This window comes from Scylla paramamosain, chromosome 2 (genome assembly GCF_035594125.1).
Source record: "Scylla paramamosain isolate STU-SP2022 chromosome 2, ASM3559412v1, whole genome shotgun sequence".
Taxonomy (NCBI): Eukaryota; Metazoa; Arthropoda; class Malacostraca; order Decapoda; family Portunidae; genus Scylla; species Scylla paramamosain.
Window position 1 is genome coordinate 10,703,077 of NC_087152.1, and position 21,924 is coordinate 10,725,000.

Genomic DNA, 21,924 nt, shown 5'->3' on the forward strand with positions numbered 1-21,924 from the left:
AACAAAACAAAAAATAAAAAAAGGATATTAAAAGATCAAATAAAAATTATTAAAGATAAAAAGAAAATAAAGAGAAAAGTAAAGAAAATAAATATAAAAGAAATATTCGTGATATGATTATGTGGAAAGTAAAATTTTCGAGACTGAAAAAAATCTACAATAATGAAAAGACGCAGCGAGTAAACACAAATATATAGAAAAAAAAAAAAAAAACTCTGGGCTACAAAAACATAAATTTTCCATCAAGAATAGAGATATGATTTTTACGTCTCTCTCTGTATCATCTTAACAAGACCTCCACACCAGCAAATTTTTGTCACCTTACCATACGAAAGGGCAGCACATGTAGAAAATGCTCAGAATAAGATAACGAAGGTGATCTCTTTCTAAAATATATGTTATGAGGAGGGACTGGTATGACGCTCCTCCTCCTCCCGCCTCCGCCTCCTCCTCCGCCTCCTCCGCCTCCGCCTCCTCCTCCTCCTCCTCCTCCTCCTCCTCCTCTTCCACCTCCGCCTACGTCTCCTCCTCCTCCGCCTCCTTGGGTGTTTGGTCAGTCGCACACCACACATGACTAAAAAGAAAAAAAAATGTTCTGCCCTCCCTGGAACCCAACACCTCTCCACCCCAGCAGCACTCGCTAAAATGTTTTCTAAAAAGAGAGAGAGAGAGAGAGAGAGAGAGAGAGAGAGAGAGAGAGAGAGAGAGAGAGAGAGAGAGAGAGAGAGAGAGAGAGAGAGAGAGAGAGAGAGAGAGAGAGAGAGAGAGAGAGAGAGAGAGAGAGAGAGAGAGAGAGAGAGAGAGAGAGAGAGAGAGAGAGAGAGAGAGAGAGAGAGAGAGAGAGAGAGAGAACAACATAATACACCAATACATACACACTTTAATCTACTGTTTGCTTTACGGAGTTAGTGAAATACACATAATTGGAAAAGTTTCGGGAGAAGTTTTCGTTTGAAGAAAATATGATTTGATGTGGATTTATATCTTGGTCACGTAGAATGAATGTCGACTGACGGACTTCACTCTTGCTCCATCAGTTCATTCAACAGGTTTACAGAATAGTGTCTTCTTTTTATCATCTACTGCTGTATTTGGGTAGGTTTATATTTTATTCATTTATTTATTGACTTATTTGTTTGTGTATATAGTCAGTTATCTCTCGAGAAATACTTATTCTGCAAGGAAATATTAAAAAAAAAAAAAATGTAATACTCTCCGGTAAGACTCGTATAGATTTTCAGTAACAAGTATATTATGACAGAAAACAGATACGAACTATATTTTCTTATCGAATACCTCATTAAACTGATGCAAGCACTCAGTTGTTCCTGGCTCTAGGTAAAACTGGCAAAATAGTCCGCCACATTTTTCACTCGGGAAGTAAAAACACTGGGATCATAGCAGGAACCTAACATGGAGATCGCACAACACAAAGAACTGTCAAAGTACTCAGTTCTCCACCAGTACTCTGCATCACCTCGAATGGGATTTAAGTTATTAGTGCAGGATATTGCTGGCGTCAACACTCACTTTGTGTGCATCGAGAATTCAAAATGGGGAGAATGTTAAATATGTTATTTTTCTTTTACTTCCTTCAATCTTTTTTGTGGGATGTAAGAAAATGTCATCTCCGCCGCTCAGCCCTACATTATTTAATTCCCTAATGCTTCCTTTAATTGTAAAACCTACAGGAGGCCTTTCAAACAGAAGATGACATTTGCAGGAACATGAAAATACAATGAAATAAGAGAAGCTGAAAAAAATCCATCAGTCTCACACGTGGCAGTCACTGTGTAAAACATTTCCATCTATCACCCCCATCCATAAATTTGTCTAATCTTCTTTTAAAGCTCACTATTGATTCAGAACTAACAACCCGATTATTGAGTCCATTCCATTCATCTACCACTCTTTTTGGGAACCAATTTCTTCCTCTCCACTTTTAAAATCAAGTTCATCAAACTTGAGCCCGTTTTTTTTTTTTTTTCTGTGTGTGTGCTATCCTGATTACTGGCCATGAGGATTTTGTTTATGTTCCCCTTGCTAAATTCCTAATATTTTCCACAGCACTATCATACCATAACACTTCTTTATATATGAAAAATGAATTAAATAAGTCCGACATCTCAAGGCAAAGTTATGATAATCTACCTACAGTCTCAGTCCCTCGTGAGTATTGGTCGTACATAACGTTTTGTAAGAATGCTAAAACTGAAAACGGAGTCAGTGAGTGTAGCATCTCAAGGCAAAACAAAATTATGGTAATTTCATATCTCACAGTCTTATAGTTCCTTTTGAGTATCGCTCGCATACTTATGAGAATTCGAAGACCGAAAATAGTCAGTGAGAAAAGAATTTCAAGGCAAAGCTACAAAAATTTCCCACGCACAGTCCCACAGTCCTCCATGAGTATCACTTGTATATATCGCGTCTTGTAAGAACTATAAAACCAAAAATGGAGGGAGCCAGTGTAGCAGCCCAAGAAAAAACGTTAAAATAATTTCCCTACAGTACATCTTCACAATCCTTCCTGAGTATCGCACGTGCACATCACCTTGTGAGAATACTAAAACCGAAGACTTAATACCGGAGGGAACTCGTTTCTTGAGAGCAAACCACTCGCATACAACTGTGGTGATGACAATTCTCTTTCCCTCCTCCCTCCCTGTTGATGTGCGATAAATATTGATTATCGGTAATACAAGGACGCCTTCGACACTCGCCTGTGATGTGGGGACTATTTCGATTTCCTTTGCATTTTTTCACTTCAATTCGTGCATTCAACAAGCGAGAGATAGAGCGAGAGCGAGAGAGAGAGAGAGAGCGAGAGAGAGAGAGAGAGAGAGAGAGAGAGAGAGAGAGAGAGAGAGAGAGAGAGAGAGAGAGAGAGAGAGAGAGAGAGAGAGAGAGAGAGAGAGAGAGAGAGAAAGGGGACGGAGTAGAATCGAGTGGAATTGTGAAATTGGCATTCTAATTACTTAGAAGTATGGCGACATAATTACTCGGGAGAGAGAGAGAGAGAGAGAGAGAGAGAGAGAGAGAGAGAGAGAGAGAGAGAGAGAGAGAGAGAGAGAGAGAGAGAGAGAGAGAGAGAGAGAGAGAGAGAGAGAGAGAGAGAAGACAGAAAGAGACAGATAGAGAAAAGACAGAGACAGATAGAGAAAAGATAGAAAGAGACAGAGAGAGAAAAGACAGAAAGAGAAAGAGAGAGAAGACACACACACACACACACACACACACACACACACACACACACACACACACACACACACACACACACACACACACACACACACACAAATAAGAAACACAGAGACGACTTTCCCAGCTTGATGTAGCTATAATTCTACACTAATATTTTCATTACAAGATATATATATATATATATATATATATATATATATATATATATATATATATATATATATATATATATATATATATATATATATATATATATATATATATATATATATATATATATATATATATATGTCACGCATAATGTGGATAATTGCCTAATGTGAACATTAGGCAGTGAAATTGCCTAATCTTCATATTAGGCAATTTGTTTGCACGATGTTGACAATAGGCAACTTACTTGCTTAATGTCCACTTTAGGCATGATTTTCAAATTAGGCAAGGGTATTTTGCCTAATGTGAATTGAATGACAAACCAGTGTCTACAGTTTTGTTCGAATGTTGTTCGAAACTTTGGGTCTGTTACCAGTAGGGTCAGTAGGTCTTAAGTTTGTTCAGTGGCAAGTTAATATCAGTCAGCATGAAACAACTGGCCACAGTCCTTTTAAAGTTACATTTGGACTAGATCCGCAAGTTGGATTAGCATCATCTATCGTGCCAAGTACAGCTTTTTGTAATATATTCACCGAGGAAGATCTCGAGTCATTTCTGGAAGCAGAGACTGAGGCAGAAGCAGAGACAGGTGCAGAGGCAGAAGCAGCAACAGGGGCAGAGGCAGAAGAAGAAGCACAGACAGGGGCAGAGACAGAAGCAGAAGCAGAGACACGGGCAGGGAGGTCAGAGGCAGAAGCAGAGACAGGTGCAGAAGCAGAAGCAGCAACAGAGTTAGAGGCAGAAGAAGAAGCACAGACAGGGGCAGAGGCAGAAGCAGAGACAGGTGCAGAGGCAGAGGCAGGGGAAGAGGGAGAAGCAGAGACACGGGCAGAGACAGTAGCTACGAATTTCCAAAAGATCCGTGTTGCAGCTAATATAGGACAATCAAAGGCAGCAGCACGGATGACAAGACGCGGCAAAAACCTGCTTAAGCCATTGTCCATTGGTCAGTGTGCTACGCTGAGGGTTCCAGATGTCGATCGTGGTCCAACAGATCCAAAAAATCTGTTAGTAGTCATCCTTAAGGAAGAAGAAGGACTATACACTGTAGGTTGTCGGGAGGGAATTATTAGAACAAAATTTACACCAGCTGACCTAAGTGGGATCAAACAGACCCTTATAAAGTCTGAAGAGGTTCCTGATATCTGCCTATCGATGAGAACAGCAACAGCAAGAGCCACTGGTGGGCAAGGTTATACAAAGTGTCAATGTACTACTCAATGTACATCAGGAAGGTGCAGCTGCCTAAGAAAAGAAATTAAATGCAAATCGCGCTTGTGATTGGACTCAACTGAACCCTGAGATCGATTGACCTATTTTACTTATACTAATATTGCATTAATTAATTATGTTTTCCTTATTCACATTGGGCAAAATTGAGCTGCATAATTTGAACAATAGGCATTTTTTGCCTAATGTTAACAATTTGTAAACTTTACGCAACCTACTTGCTTGATGTACACATTAGGCAATTTTCTGCCTAATGTTCACATTAGGCAATTGTCCACATTATGCGTAACATATATATATATATATATATATATATATATATATATATATATATATATATATATATATATATATATATATATATATATATATATATATATAAAACTTACGTCCCACGAGGCAAGAGAAGGGAGACAGAAAAGTTACTGGTTTCGTCAAGACTGAATCAAGGCCGTTACAAGTGAATGGAAATGTGATTGGAAAGTTTAATGTCCCCCTCCCTCCCCTCCCTCCCCCTCCCCGGCAGCCTTTCCTTCCTTTACAGTGAGTTTGCGTAAACCAGTGATTTCATGCAACTCTCTCAACGTTGTCACAAGTTTCTGTAATTACTCTGTCACTCGTGGGCATTCATGTAATGCTAAAAATAATAAAAAAAAAATGTTGGCTCCTAAAAAAAAATATTTCAGACAACCCCATAAATTTTGTCAGTGCTTTTAACATGTCTTACAGTTTTATATCCATTAATTTGTGTAATGGCTCCCGTCCACATTCAGCTGGCATGTCACGCGGGGGAACAGGCGACCAAATTACTTAGAGAGAGAGAAAGAGAAAGAGAGAGAGAGAGAGAGAGAGAGAGAGAGAGAGAGAGAGAGAGAGAGAGAGAGAGAGAGAGAGAGAGAGAGAGAGAGAGAGAGAGAGAGAGAGAGAGAGAGAGAGAGAAACAGAAACATCCATCAATCCATCCATCCACACATGTATCCATTAATCTATCCAGCCAGCCAGCCAGCCAGCCAGCTACTCAGACAGACAGGCAGTGAGACAACCAGTAAGTCAGCAATCCAACCAGGCAGCCAGCTAGCCAGACAGACAGACAGCAAGCTAGCTAGCCAGCCAGCCAGGCAACCAGCCAGCCAGCCAACCAACCAGCCAGCCAGCCAGCCAACCAGCCAGACGGGAAGCCAGCCAGCCAGCCAGCCAGCCAGCCAGACAGACAAACAAACAGACAGACAGACAGAGACAGTTAGCCAGACAGCCAGCCAATCAGTAAGATAGCCAGTCAGACAGCCAGGCAGCCAGCCAGCCAGCCAGTCAGCCAGCCAACCAGTCAGCCAACCAGCCAGCCAGCCAGCCAGACAGACAGACAGCCAGACAATGCGTGCTCATACGACAAGTAAAGAATGAGGAAGCAGTGTTGCGGTTCGCGTCCATTATGGAGACCGCTGCGGTGCCCGTATAAGAGGTGGTGGCCTGGGTGCTGATTTATTCAAAAAATGGTGTAGACAACAGAGTTCTGAAGGGGGAAGTGGCATAATGGATGTAGGGTGTCTTAAATAAGATCCTTAGGGTTAACATACGTAGAGGACAAGAAGTGACGGGTTCAATTCTGATAAAATTATATTTAAAAAGATAAGAGGAAATTGGTTCTCAAAATTATAGTATGGTGGATGACAGGAGAACTCTTGAAAATATGAAGAGTCACTGGGAGCTTTGAAAGAAAAGTAAATCAGTATATTAATGAGAATGATAAACTGACTACGTATGTTTTATACAGGAAGAGCAACTACTAGCTTCTTACAGTTCAGCTTCCCTTATGCTCTACTGTTCTTTTGATTTAAGACTCCAGAGACGTATCTGACGTCTTACCAACATGAATAATTTGGTGATTATAATTAACTAATGAATGACATAATAAGATTTTGCACCAAATGTCATCTGAACGTTATCATAAAAAAAAAGTCCATATATATATATATATATATATATATATATATATATATATATATATATATATATATATATATATATATATATATATATATATATATATATATATATATATATATATATATATATATATATATATATATATATATATATATATATATATATATATATAGTATATATATATATATATATATATATATATATATATATATATATATATATATATATATATATATATATATATATATATATATATATATATATATAAACAAATGACTGCATGCTTATGACAAGCCCTCTTTAACCTAGATCTTTCCTGCAGTATTTAGTCATTCTGGGAATTAAATAAGTAAAAGTGACAGTAATTATATACAATAAGTGTTTCACACATTTCATGTAATCAGTGGTAATACAAATTAGTCTTAAAACCAAATCTACATTTTTAAAGCACGTTCACCTCATATCACAGAACATTACAAAAAAAAAATTATATATATATATATATATATATATATATATATATATATATATATATATATATATATATATATATATATATATATATATATATATATATATATAATAGACTTAACGGCTTAAGGAAACCTTTAACCTTTTATGTTCAATCTCACGTAAAATAAGCTTTCAGATCTTACAGTAACAAAGGGTCTCTCTCTCTCTCTCTCTCTCTCTCTCTCTCTCTCTCTCTCTCTCTCTCTCTCTCTCTCTCTCTCTCTCTCTCTCTCTTTCTACCTATGACATGATTGTCGATATACAAGGAAGGCAACATACGGAAACTGTAGATAGCTAGTTAATAATAATCAGGATAACATCAGACATCGGTAATCTTATGACACGGCAAAGGACCTTCAAGGAAGGAGACAATCTTTGCCTTTATGTCTGAGTATGTAATCTGATTATATGCTATTTATACGTGGAAATGTAGGTATGAGTTTCTAAACTTCACACACCCAATTGCTAAAAAGACTTGCAATAACGCCTGAAAATTTACAAGATTGAGTTTAGAAGACAGAATCACATAAAGACCATTACAAATATGAAAACTAATAGCACAACCAACCAACAATAGTACATCCAACAATAGTACATCCAACCTCACACACTCAAGCAGAAAGACATGAAATGAAGACTGAAAGGCATTGTACACACACACACACACACACACACACACACACACACACACACACACACACACACACACACACACACGTAGAATTTATAAGTAGACAGAACCACACCCAGACCATAGCAACCATCATCAAAACATCCACTACAGACACTGCCAACCAACTCCACACACTTAGACAAACTTAGAAGGAAGACTGAGCGGCACTACACACACGTACTCACATACAGACTTTACATATAAGGAGACAAAACTATATCCAGACAATAACAAACATCAAAACAACCAAAGCAACCACTATCATCCAATTTCACGCACTCAGGCAGACTTAAAGTGAAGGCTAAAAGATATTTCACACAGACACACAGTTTGTAAAGAGATAGAATCCAAAATACACTCAAACCATAAACATCAAAACAGCCACCACCACTACCACCATCACCACCACTACCAAGGCGCCTCAGGGAGTCACAGCCGCTGTCATAACCCACGTAAACCAGTCTGCAGGTCATCTTTTTCTTTTCATCCCGTCCCTGGCAACCGTTCTCGACTAGCCCGTTTGCTCGCTCGCTCTGTCGCTTGCTTGCTATTCCTCTTAAAAATAATGAAAAAAAGTCTAAACTATTTCCCTGGCAAAGACTCGCCTCCTTGCTCGCCGGTAATTGCCTCATCACTCCCACGGCGACACATTGCTCAATCTGCCAAAAGTCTTCCTCTCTCATTATCTTTTTTGGCAGGCGGCCGTCATAAGGTGGTGTCAGAACCGCTCAACGACAGGGTTATATTCTCTCTCTCTCTCTCTCTCTCTCTCTCTCTCTCTCTCTCTCTCTCTCTCTCTCTCTCTCTCTCTCTCTCTGCTTTTCATTTTCAATTATCTCGCCTTCCTTTCCTCGTCCATTTAATTCAGTCTCATTCCACTTTTGCAAGTCTTATATTTAATTCATTTGTTTCGTCTTATTTTTTTACCATTTTTCTTTTCCTTCTTCTTTCGCTTTTTAATACAGAGTGCTCCATCTCTGCCTGTCTCTCTTTCTTCCTCCCTCTTTTATCTTTTCTTTATCTGTGCTTTTTTGTTTCCTCCGTATGAGTTCTATTCCAGCCCCGCCTGCCATTGCTCGCCTGTGTCCTCTCTGACATTACTTTCCTCTCTGTCACGCAGGGCTTCTTTCTTGCCTCTCCTTTCCTCGCTTTTACGCACCTTCTCCTACCTCTCACTTCTCTCTCGCTCCCTTCCTGCCGGCTGTTTTCACTTCCCCAGCCGTTCCTTACCTTTTTGATGAAACACTGCGCTGATAAGTGTCAACACACTGGACACTGACTACCGTTTACTTTACACTTGCCATGCGTGTTATTATATAATCCGTACGTGGAACTGCCGCCTCAAATTGTGTTCCGAAGCATGAATCTAATTAATAGCTGTTATTTTATATGAAAGGGAACAATTACATTTCTGTGTATTAAAGTAGTGTTGCCAGCAGCTATATACTGAAGTTTTCAAATGTATGATTAACATTTCCCGGAATAAGATAATTTTCTTTCTATGTTTTTTTTTTTTTTTTTTATTCGTTGTTATAATCTGTTTATTTTTACAAATGTTTCGTATTTCTCCGTTCAGCACGTTTTCTTTCAAATCAGAATATGACCATTAGTGGAGACCGAAGGAAGGCACTCGAGAGCCCGGAGCTCATCGCCCCCCCCTGACCTTCTGAAGGAGGCGGCATGCTCAGAACTTAGAACTATTTCGACAGACCATTATACTGAAAGAAATTCTGTCTCGTCGAAAGAGACTCAGGATAAAATCTAAATTAGTTTTCAACACGCTCACGTCGGCAGTGGGGAATGCGTCAGAGAGCTGCGTGCTATAAAATTTTTATTGATTTGTAGGAAAAGTTATAACGGACACATTTTCCACTACCAACGCTGCCCAGGGGAGACCGTTCACCAGGCAGACGACTGATGGGGAATCCGGAGGAGCAGTTTATGAAGTCTGACTGTTTTCAATAATATGAATCGACGCAGTACCAACACTTCTCCATAACATAATATACAATAAACTAGCATCATAATGTATAGTTCTATGTATTCTTCCCAGAAAGACTCCTTAAAACATTCTCTGTACGTTCTATTTTGCGACCAGACTGAACCTTTTGGATGAAAGCACCAGAGGCAGTGATCTGGTGTTTGTGAGGACCAGCCGAGGCAACACTGAGGGTGTGCTTCCCAGCAAGCAGTGATGCCCCCTGCTGCTTGCCCACTGAGGCACATGCCGGCTTGGCTCGATGGCCAGTCGTAACCGGTTAGGGAGCAGAGGCTTACGGTAATGATGTAACTCGATTGAACACAACACAGAATCGCAGGAGTCATGCACGGAGAACTTATTACGCGAAAGCTGAACTTTGGCGCGTGGGTTTGTTGATCCAAAAAGTTTTGGAAGGAAACGGACCAGAGCTTCCGTACACGCGCATGGAATGGGTTCTTAGCTAAGTCCGTATGGAGAATTCACAAAAATATTCTTCTCGTCAGCTCAGCTTGAAAAGCCATCATGTTCGGAAAATTGTGTCACGGAGCCATCAGGGACACGCGTCTCTTACAGGATAAACACTGGAGGCCGCTAAACGCATCACACGAGGCTCATCACGGGAGTGCTTTGCGTGCCGTGTGTAAAACAAGCGGAGCGACGCAAAACACTCAAGTCTCAAATAATGTATGAATTCCCTTGTTTGTCGAAGGGCGGCCGTCGATTAACATTCTGAACACATTCATTGGGAAGCAATATACACAAACTTCAGCACATTCATCGGACTGCTGAGTGTATTCATGGAGGCTGATTTAGTGTCGTCGTACCCAGAGTGAGCTGGCACTCCAGTCAGCCTTGATCACCTGGGAAAAGAGTCCTCGCCCTACCTTTCTCCTCGTCCACGTGCTTCCTTCAGGCCCCACGCCACCCTTTGACCCTCACCATCGATAAGTTATGTACCATCAACTTCAATACAGACACGCTCTCGCCAAACCCTTCATCAGGTCGCACGCGCCGCCACCCAGCCGTCTTCCTGCCTCGCCTCGAAGGATCTCATCACGCTTCACGTTCTCTAAGGAGGTCAAGTCAGTGATATCAAACAGCTACAGAATTACAAAAGCTACCTTCACAGAAGAGCTTTGATCTTAGTGACGCAAGTGAGACTGTCTGCTGTAGGTGACCTCTGTGTGAGGCAATAAAAGTTTGTCACAGCAACCAGCACAACTTGCAGGTACCCTGATAAATGCACACACGCACGCACGCACGCACGCAAGCGCACGCACGCACACACACACACACACACACACACACACACACACACACACACACACACACACACACACACACACACACACACACACACACACACACGGGCGCGCGCGGGCGGGAGCATCACATTTTCACAAACAAGAAGAAAAGGTTCAACGTGAGAATCCTCAAATACCTCGCAGGCTCCGGACCTCCTTGTGTCGGCGCAATATTCAGATTCTTCAAAGGGAATGCAGACTTTGGACGTCGCTGGTAATACGTAATTTACGACAAGGAGAAAGGAAGTTCTCAGCAGCCACCCTCGAGGCTCCAGCTGAATGGCTCACCCTGGAGAAAACAGAACACCGATTATAAAACACACACACACACACACACACACACACACACACACACACACACACACACACACACACACACACACACACACACACACACACACACACACACACACACACACACACACACACACACACACACACACACACACACACACACACACACACACACACACACACACACACACACACACACACACACACACACACACACACACACTATATATATATATATATATATATATATATATATATATATATATATATATATATATATATATATATATATATATATATATATATATATATATATATATATATATATATATATATATATATATATATATATATATATATATATATATATATTATTCATTTATTTACTTACTTTTTTTTCATATGATCATCTTTCACTCTCAGAAAATCAAATAATTTTAGTGGGGCCATCAAATATATTTCTGCATCCCTAATTGTCACTCTGCTCCTAACAAGCTTCACATCAGCCTGAAATAAAGGCTGACGTCCATCACACACCAACATGTGGTGATCAACAACATCATCAAACCAAACCACCCACCATCATTACCCTCAACGACCACCATCATCACCACTATCACCACCACCATCACCGCCGCCGCCGCTGCCTGGCGTCACCACGACCCTCGTCCCGCAGCACAAAAGGTCACTCAGGCGGCGGCGGGCTGCGTGCTGGCCGGTAATATCTTGTCAGCCGGGAGGACCAAGCTTTTTTGGTGTACAAAAATATCCTTTTCCCTCGACCTGAAGGACGCCCCGCCCGTAGTAAGTAGTGCTGGCTTATTTGAAAATATAAACATTTTCCTCACCCGCCTACAAAAAAAAGCCAGAATGGAAACACTCTAAAGTGCACAACATTGTACGCCAATAAAAATACTGCGTGCTTTGAATTAAATATCTGTCCACGTGTCAGTGGCGGTGAGGCTATTCTCAAGCCACTCCCAGCCATTACCAACAGGAAAAGTAACAAGCGTCACATAAGGCTGACCGGAGGGATGCCGCCGAGCTTGCCGCTGTGCTCCAAAAAAGTTAAGAGTGCAGAGGTGTGACGCCTTCCCCGCGGGTGGTGATGGGGCGCGAAGCTCACCGCGGCGGTCATCAATATTCCTGACGGACGGTAATCAGAGTGCCAGGCAGTCTATGCGAACTACAGCGAGGCTGAGACTAATAACCGATGATTAATGAGATTTCTCCCTGCGATTATGATGGTTCGTCAGAAGCCTGGCCGCCAGGTCGTCCTGCGCAACCTGAATACACGGAGAGCCGCCACTAACTTTTGGCCGCGCCTCCTTCCTCCCCCGCCTGCCCGCCGCGCCACACAATGCTGAACAAGATAAATTACCAACCTGCGCTCAAAACAGTACCATGAATATTAATTCCTTTAGGTAATGGTTACATACTTCTTTTTCCTTACTTGTGAGTGATGAACTTTGAAAAAAAATAAATAAAGCGTGTTTGCACACCATTACACCAAAATGATGCAGCGAATCTAATGAAAGAAGAAGAAAAAAGAAAAAGAAAAAATACACCACATCAAAATAAATTTTCATCATCTCGTCATAAAGCTCTGTTATTGCCACAAATTATGCTGCGCTGGAATGCCTCGTGCAGACCTCATATTCTTCCTGTCTTGCTGAACGTTTATCAGCGTCACCGGAGCACACACCACCAGCCTCAACATCCTCATCACATCCTGGCACGGCATGGTAGATCCCAGGGAATAATAATAATAAAAAAAAAAAGTAGAGGACAGTAAGTTGAGGTTCCCATGAGAGCTTTAGAAAGCAAAAAAAAAAAAAAAGAAAGAAAAAAAGAAAAAATATAGACAAAAAATAAAGACAAAAATAGACGAAAAGCATAAAGATAAAAATATAAAGGCAAAAAAACAGAAAAAAAAGCATACAGACAAAAACATAAAGGCAAAACAAAAAAAAACATACAAAAAACATAAAGGCATAGACCAAAGAAGCATAAAGATAAAAAAGCATAAAAAAAAAATTAAAGACGAGAAAGCATAAATAAAAAGTATAAAAAAGAAGAAAGAAAAAAGCATGAAGATAAGAAAAAGCATAAAAATAAAGAAGCAAAAACAAAAACAAAAAAGCAATAAATAAATAAATAAATAAATAAATAAATAATGGAATAAAATAAGATACAAAAAACAAACACTCACCTGGAATTATGCATAACACACTCATTACTGAGCTTGGAAATGAGCAACGGACATCCCTCGACCAGGAAACAGCATAAAGGAAGTACAAAACCCCACATACAGGTAAATAGATTAAGATAGATGCACGTGACTGATTCGAGCAATAACTCACATTCAGGGCAACACAGACTGAGGAGTCACGTTATGAACACGGAATGATAAGCAGAGGAATACGATGCGATGCTCCTCTTAAGTCAAGGAACACCAGGCAAATACTTTACTTTTCTTTATTAATAGAAATACCTAAACTCAGTCCTCTGCTTCCCTTAACCACAGATAAAAATGTGGCTTAAATGTTCTTTAATTTACTGAAACATGAAAAAAAGAATATATATATATATATATATATATATATATATATATATATATATATATATATATATATATATATATATATATATATATATATATATATATATATATATAAACATTTATGAAGTCAAGGAACACCAGACAAAGGTTTTACGCTTCCTTATTTATAGAAATACCTAAACTCAATCCTCTATTTCCCTTAACCATTAATAAATATGTACCTTAAAAGTTCCAAAAATTACTGGGGCATTTGAAACGTAAATAAATACGAAAACAAATATAGTACATCATAAGAAGAAATAAGAAAGGAACATCTTACATAAGCGAATGAACCACTCGTCAGAAAGGCCTAAATGTTATGAGGAAAGAAATAAAACAAGGACGTGGACGCTGGGAGGTTATGTTAGGCTTAAAGTGACGGAGGAGGACAGTCAAGATGATTGAATGACAGCTCTGGGATGAAAAACTCAACTAGAAGAGACAGAAAACTAAATGTGTTGTGTTGAGTGTCTGTGTGATGGAGGGAGGAATGAGTGTGTGTGTGTGTGTGTGTGTGTGTGTGTGTGTGTGTGTGTGTGTGTGTGTGTGTGTGTGTGTGTGTGTGTGTGTGTGTGTGTGGACGTGTGTAAGTATAGAAGTATGTATATATTTTCAGGGATGTTAATGTGTATTTTTGCAGATTTATCTTCCTCTACTGAGCCTCTTGACGGGGACGAGCGGGAATAACATCAAGGAATTGAGCGGATGAGCCACAATAAATGAATAAGAGATTACCATGGGGAGGAAACTTGAGAAATGCCTTTTAGATCCGTAACTCTCCTCTCCCCCGTATGAAAAGTGAATTACTACCAAACCGCGAGCACTTACGTACAAAACTGTGACTGATTTTCAGGTCAAGAAATTTCTATCACTCTATCTGTCTATCAATCTAAAGTGGTAGTTCATGTGAGGAAAAGAAACGCTGATATTTTGACGAAATGAAGAAAAAAAAAAGTGGTGAAGGAAGGATGTCATAGGACAAATAAATGAAGCTTTAGGTGATACAACATCCAGTGATGTAAACAAAAGGTTTCTGAGACGAATTTATTGATGGGGGTTGACGGATGGAAATAGGTTAGATATGCTTTATACAGGAACTGTTACGTGTATGCCTAACGGCGTCTTCCAGCTTCCATTATTTTCTTATGTCTTTATTCTTTGGGAACAGTTTTTGTATATCTGAGGGATGGAGTCATTACTATTTGTAATATAATTACCTAACTTTACCAGTCTATTCAACAAGTAGGTCTGGATAGCCGTTAATGTTCCCTAGACGAAAATCAAGTGAACAATTTGGACACCGTCATGAAAAGAACGTAAGAAAATAAGAACGTAAAAAAAAAAAAAAGAAAAATAAGGGAAGCTGCAACAAAACAACCAGATCTATACGTGGCAATCAAAGGAGTAGATTAGAGTATTTTTTCTTTTTTAAGCAGCCGCAGTTCACCTTTGAAAACCATAAGAAATTTACATTATCTATGTCCGTTGACGTCAAAGACACGACACATCGGTAAGGGTGAGGTATAAGGAACATACAACCAGGCCACATAGTCTCCTCCACGAAAGCGAAGGTGGAGGACAGATCTAGTTCCTAAGACACCAAGCTACACCTTCCTCAAGAACTAAGGCGAAGGTGGAGGACAGATCTAGTTCCTAAGACACCAAGCTACACCTTCCTCAAGAATTAAGGCGAAGGTGGAGGACAGATCTAGTTCCTAAGACACCAAGCTACAAGGCGAAGGTGGAGGACAGATCTAGTTCCTAAGATACCAAGCTACACCTTCCTCAAGAACTAAGGCGAAGGTGGAGGACAGATCTAGTTCCTAAGACACCAAGCTACAAGGCGAAGGTGGAGGACAGATCTAGTTCCTAAGACACCAAGCTACACCTTCCTCAAGAACTAAGGCGAAGGTGGAGGACATATCTAGTTCCTAAGACATCAAGCTACACCTTCCTCAAGAACTAATCTCCCGTTTACTGTGGAACTTTTCCTGTAACCTTTATGATGAGGCATTTGGGGGACTCTTTTTACTTGGCATCTACACAGCAGCTTTTTTTTAGTTTGTTACTGCTTATATCGCTTGTATGCTAAAATGTGAAATATGATGACCTCATTAGCTTACCTCTGAGCCCACAGCTTCCAGGGTCCCCTCACCACCTTTGACCTGATTCAACATACATTGCCCTTCCCAGTACCCTAACACCCTCCCGCCGCCCTAAGTAGATGTTAAATTTTACAAACGTGGCAACATTACCTTCCTGAACAGCCACTTGCTTGTTTTCCGCTAATGGTGAGTTGGAGAAAAGAGGGGAATGGCGAGAACGAGGCGGCCACACTGAAGGCGGAGTCGTGGTAGCAATCAGCGGCCACCTACACTAGCAGAGTATTGATATTTGGGCGTTTCGAAACATTCGTCTCCCGTGAAGTAAAATTGTCGCCCGAGCCTCTCCTGCGCAAGATGGAGAGACTGACGGACAAACATGATGTGTTTTCGCCGGACAGGAACTATCTAACTTTTCAGACACTTGTTTGAAATTCATGAGGTTCAAAGTATCGATAGACTCGCTTTCTCGGTCCGCATTCGCACTGGACACCAAAATCGTGTCAGCTTTTGTCCTTTTGTTTCACATGTGGCTTCTTTTCACACTGTGCTGACTTAATTAAGAACACTTACTCTCGTTTACCTGTTGTACCGTCTCAGAAACATAATACAAGGTAGTGAGGTCATTATTCTCAAGCGAAAACTGCCCTCGTGCTCAGAAGCTGACGTAAATGCTCAGTGGCGGCTTGGGCGACGATCACGTGAGACAAAAATATTTCGATGCGCCACAAAAGCCCAGTGAAGAGGAATGCGTGTGCAGACCCTATGCCACTTCGTAAAATAGTGGTACTGTATATTAGACACACACACACACACACACACACGGAGAGTGTTGACCGCACTATAAACGTGTTTGCACTGTAAACAAATGTATGGTAAAATTCTCTCTCTCTCTCTCTCTCTCTCTCTCTCTCTCTCTCTCTCTCTCTCTCTCTCTCTCTCTCTCTCTCTCTCTCTCTCTCTCTCTCTCATCCGGTACATTACTTAATTGACTTTTCCTTCGCGAACATTAGCGTAATTTGAAGAGAATTCTTCGGATATCCCATGGTTAACACTGTAGTCTCAGAGGCTGTAAAAAGCCATCAGGTCTACCCGTCACAGTCCATGAATGAAATATACTTACTCTCACTTATCATCTTCATCCATAAATTTATCTATGTAGTCTTCTTAACTCCCTAATGATTCGCGGCAAACACTGATAGATTCCTCGGAATATTTTTTTACAATGGATTTGGTGGAATAACGTGTCAGCTGGGAACGTGTAGCGCATCACTCGAGGCTATGCACGAAGATACTGAACCGTCACTTCTACGCAGGGGAGCGATGCATCATCCTGGTTATTTGATTTCGTGGATTATCTTGTAGAGGTTAAAAAACAAAATAAATAAATAGCTCCCAAACTTGGGACTGCACCACCTGTGTTCAACTTGTGTGTTAAATCTGAGTTGAAATTCTCTCTCTCTCTCTCTCTCTCTCTCTCTCCTCTCTCTCTCTCTCTCTCTCTCTCTCTCTCTCTCTCTCTCTCTCTCTCTCTCTCTCTCTCTCTCTCTCTGGTTTATAAAAAGGTTAGTCTAGAATCAAACATATACCAAATAGATATATGCATTTCGTAAAATTGGGTGATGAATAAATATTTTCATTTTCTTTCAAATCTCTCTCTCTCTCTCTCTCTCTCTCTCTCTCTCTTCTCTCTCTCTCTCTCTCTCTCTCCTCTCTCTCTCTCTCTCTCTCTCTCTCTCTCAAATTCACGGGAAACGCAGGCACGAGCATACATATATTTCACATAACAACATCTCAAAAGTTCAATACCTTCTCTGAACAAAATGAGCAAGACCAGCAGACGATCATTTTGAAAAGGCGCGGACTGATTGATTTCCTTACCGTGCCAACAGAGTTAAATTTTCCTCCTTTGTGAGAAGCTTCATGCATCTGCGGGCGAGACAAAGGGACGCTGTTGTTTCCATTTTGCATGAGGAACTGTTACCCCTCCTCCCACTCCCGAAAACGAGAATGACACGGCAGGCTCTAATAAGGGCGAGGCAGTAGAACGTCAAGCGGGGAGCACTAAGCATTAATCCTGACGAAGAAGTATGTCCTAAAACGCACCTTCACTTTCTCCTGCATTCCTTCCACCAACTGCGTATCAAAGCCAGTGAGTGAATCCGCAAGTAGTCTCCTCATTATAAAAACTCACTAAAAATAAAAATCCCGAACTAGTTGACTGTCACCTGGAGCACAGTAAATAGCACAGTAAATAGGGTTATCGAGATGGATGAAGTCGTAAATTTTGATCTGCAAGAGAGAGAGAGAGAGAGAGAGAGAGAGAGAATGAAGCGTCCGGCATTACAGACCACGGGAACTCATTTTGCAGCGAGACACGAGTAAATCTGGCCAAACTTACCTCCGCATGAGTGACGTGGGAAATCTTACGGCGCACGCACTGACTCGAGAGAAGCTTAAAAGTGTGATATATATATATACAGGGAAACCAAGAGCTGCCGTGGGTGGGTGGCTCAAGAGAAGATGTGTGCAAAAAGTCGCAAGGGGAGCAAGAACTAACGAAAAAATATACATCACGTGTATACTCCCATGTGAAAAGTAGAAGGAAAGGCAAAGAGTAAGACTGAATGAATGAGTAGCAAAGGCAGGGAAGGGAAGGGAAGGGAAGGGAAGGGAAGGGAAAGGAAGGGAAGAGAAGGGAAGGCAAGGCAAGGGCAGGAGAAGGAAAGGTTAATGCAAGAGTAAAGTTGGGGACGGGGAGCAAAATGAACGAAAAGAAATTTGGAAAAAAAGAGAAGCAAGAGAAAGAGAGAGAGAGAGAGAGAGAGAGAGAGAGAGAGAGAGAGAGAGAGAGAGAGAGAGAGAGAGAGAGAGAGAGAGAGAGAGAGAGAGAGAGAGAGAGAATGACTGGTGGTAAGGACAAAACCAAATGAAGAGGATTCTAGTTCAAAAAGTAAGAGGAAAACAAGAATAGAAAGGACACAGATTTACATACAGGAATGAAGCAGCAGAGGAAAACAAGATTAAATGAAGAATGAAAGGAAGAAATTGAAGAAAGAGGGATAATGGAGGAGGTGAGTGAGGCAAGAAGAACAAGAGCAAAAGTAAATGAGAACAAGGTTATAACTAAAGAAAGAGTGGAAAGATGGAAGGGAAAGGGAAAAATGTTTAATCAGAGCAACTGGTGGAGAAAAGAACAGGAAAAGGGCAAAACTGGTGAAAGATCGTCTCAAAAAAAAAGAGGAAAAAGAGAGGTATATATATATATATATATATATATATATATATATATATATATATATATATATATATATATATATATATATATATATATATATATATATATATATATATATATATATATATATATATATATATATATATATATATATCAAGGTTCAGAATAACTCAAGTAACCTGTGGCTCTGCGGACTCGCCATGCAGGAAGCGGCCTCCATCACCAACACGGACACAGCTTTTGTTGTAGACGATAGGGGATTAACAGAAAGGAAAATAACTACGTGGAAACTCCAGCAATGGAAAATGCGCTTCAAGCCAATCACATTTCATAGCGTTCATACACGTCTGTAATCTGATCTTCCTCTTCCATCCCTCTTTCCCTTTCATTACCTACACATATACCTTCCTTCTCCCCTCTCCCTTTCCCGACCTACGTACACACATACACATCAGACTCCCTGTCTCCTCAACACTTAACAGAAAATAAAGTTACCTTTTAAAAAACAGAGCCCTCGGGACCAACGTAAATATCACGATGGTTATATGAGCTAGGGAAAAAAAATAAAGCTTAAAACCAGACAGCCTTCCCCTGATTTAATTATCTGAAACGCGGAAATTACCTTCTATTATGATATGCGAGAAAATTTTAATAAATCCATGAAAATATTCAAGGTCTTGGATAAATTATTTGGAATGAAAACTCTTACTCCTTCTCTTGGTACGCCGAGGGACGCAGTGGGCGGAATAATGTAGCAGCAGACTCAGGGGAAAAGAATAATGACAGCTGTGGAGAAACAGAAGCGGAATAAAAAAGGAAAGAAAAATACAGGCATCGTGAAAGCGTTAGACAACCAGGAACCGGAAAAATAAGATGCACAGACGAGGGAGAAAATGAACTGAATGGAATGTGTCACGTATTGATGAAGGAGAGACTGACTGGTGGTGGTGAAAGAGAGAGGAAGAGAAACGTAAACAAAATCCAACTCGTTTGCTATTCCGTGGTTCCTTTGTGCATTATTCGAAGGGCAACCTGGTGATGACGCTCGCCATTGCTCGTCTCTCCCTTCCCTCCCTCCCGGCGATATCCGCTGCGTTGTGAAGGTTATGCACGTGTGACCCCTTTGTTATTTTCCTCTCTACTGGATGCTCGTTGGGTCATCTCGTCATTGCACCTCTTGTTCCTGTTGTTGTTGTTGCTGTTGCTGTTGTTGTTATTGTTGTTGTTGTTGCTGTTGTAGCTGTTGTCCCTGCACTTGTTATCCTCATCCTCGTCGTTGTCGTTTCTGTTGCTTCATCTTATTGTCGATGTTATGTCTTTTCATTCACTTGTTTCTCCTGCTTCTCCTCATCATAACTTTCCTTCTATCATCTTCTCTCCCGTTTTCCTCCTTTACCTTTAACTTTCCCTCCACTGATCATCCTCAGTGGCCGTGGACTCGACAGAAACACGTTTCCCCTGCAAACTTAAACGTATCATGTGCTACTTTTCCTGCGTTCCTAGACTAACCCCTTCCATCTATCCCCCCTGCAGTCCCCGTGGTGGAGGTCTCAGGGCTTCGCGGCGGGACGGTCGAGCTGCCCTGTGACGTGTCCCACCCTCCTAACGACGAGGTCCTCCTTCTGCTATGGTTCCGGGACCCCCTCACCACCCCAATCTTCAGGTCAGTTTAAAAGGCAGGAAAGGACAGCTAGGAGAAGGTAGTGACGGCACGGAGAACTTGATGAAATGAGACTGGTAGGAGAAAGTAGAGGTATAGCTCAGGAAGAGATAAGGTAGATGAAATGGGAATGCAGAAATAGGATAGTGATGAAGAACGGGGCGAGAAAAGACGGCTGCACTGGGTATACTAAGAGAGAGTAGTGGGTAGAAAATAGAGCAAGAAAAGGTGATAGAGAACAGGACAGGAATAAACAGCTGGAATGAAAATGCTGGGAGACGAAAGCGCAAAAAAAAAAAAAAATATAGCGAGAAAAGGTTACTGGAATGGGAATACTGGGATAGGGGAGAGGTAGGGAACAGGTCAAGAAAGGAGAGCTGGAATGGGAATGCTGGAATGGAGTAGTGGAAGAGAACAGAAATAGATAAGACAGCTGGAGTGACAGTACAAGGAGAAGGAAGTGATAGAGAACAGGAGAGGAAAAGATAGCTGGAATGGTAATGCTGGAATAAGGGCTAGAAAAGGAAACTGGACTGGAAATATTAGAATAGAGTAGTGGTAAAGAACAGAGCAAGAAGAGATAGCTGGAATGGGAGAATTTGGAAAGCCAGGGCGAAAAAATGTACATGAGTTAAGGGTGCTGGAACAGGATAGTGGTAAACAAGACCAGAGAAATTAGCTAGAGTGGAAGAGCTGGAACAGGGTGGCGGTTAGAGAAACAGAACAAGAAAAGTTAGCTGAAACAGAAAAGTGGTGAACAGGAGAAAAAAAAAAAAAGGTAACTGGAGTGAGAGCATTAAATAAGACAGGCTGGAGTATAAGTGGCAGACAAGAAAGACAACAGCTATATGTAGACCAGGGCGAGAAAAGAGGACAAGATCTGGTGGGAAGGCAACAGCTTTAGGGTAGTGAGATTATACGTATACGATAGTGGAGAAGGAGAAACACGGTGGACTGAAGCAAGATAGATGTATTGGCAGTTGTGTGTGTGTGTGTGTGTGTGTGTGTGTGTGTGTGTGTGTGCTTCAC

The 21,924-nt window shown here is 40.8% G+C and overlaps 1 protein-coding gene across 1 annotated transcript in view; it reads left to right on the top strand.

Annotated features, from left to right (window-relative positions):
- LOC135109815 (nephrin-like) overlaps window positions 1-21,924 on the top strand; it is a 113,459-nt gene that overhangs the window by 44,354 nt on the left and 47,181 nt on the right. The window contains exon 2 of the mRNA XM_064021536.1: window positions 20,769-20,898. Within this exon, the coding sequence (XP_063877606.1) occupies window positions 20,769-20,898 (130 nt within the window). The remainder of the gene's footprint in view (window positions 1-20,768; window positions 20,899-21,924) is intronic.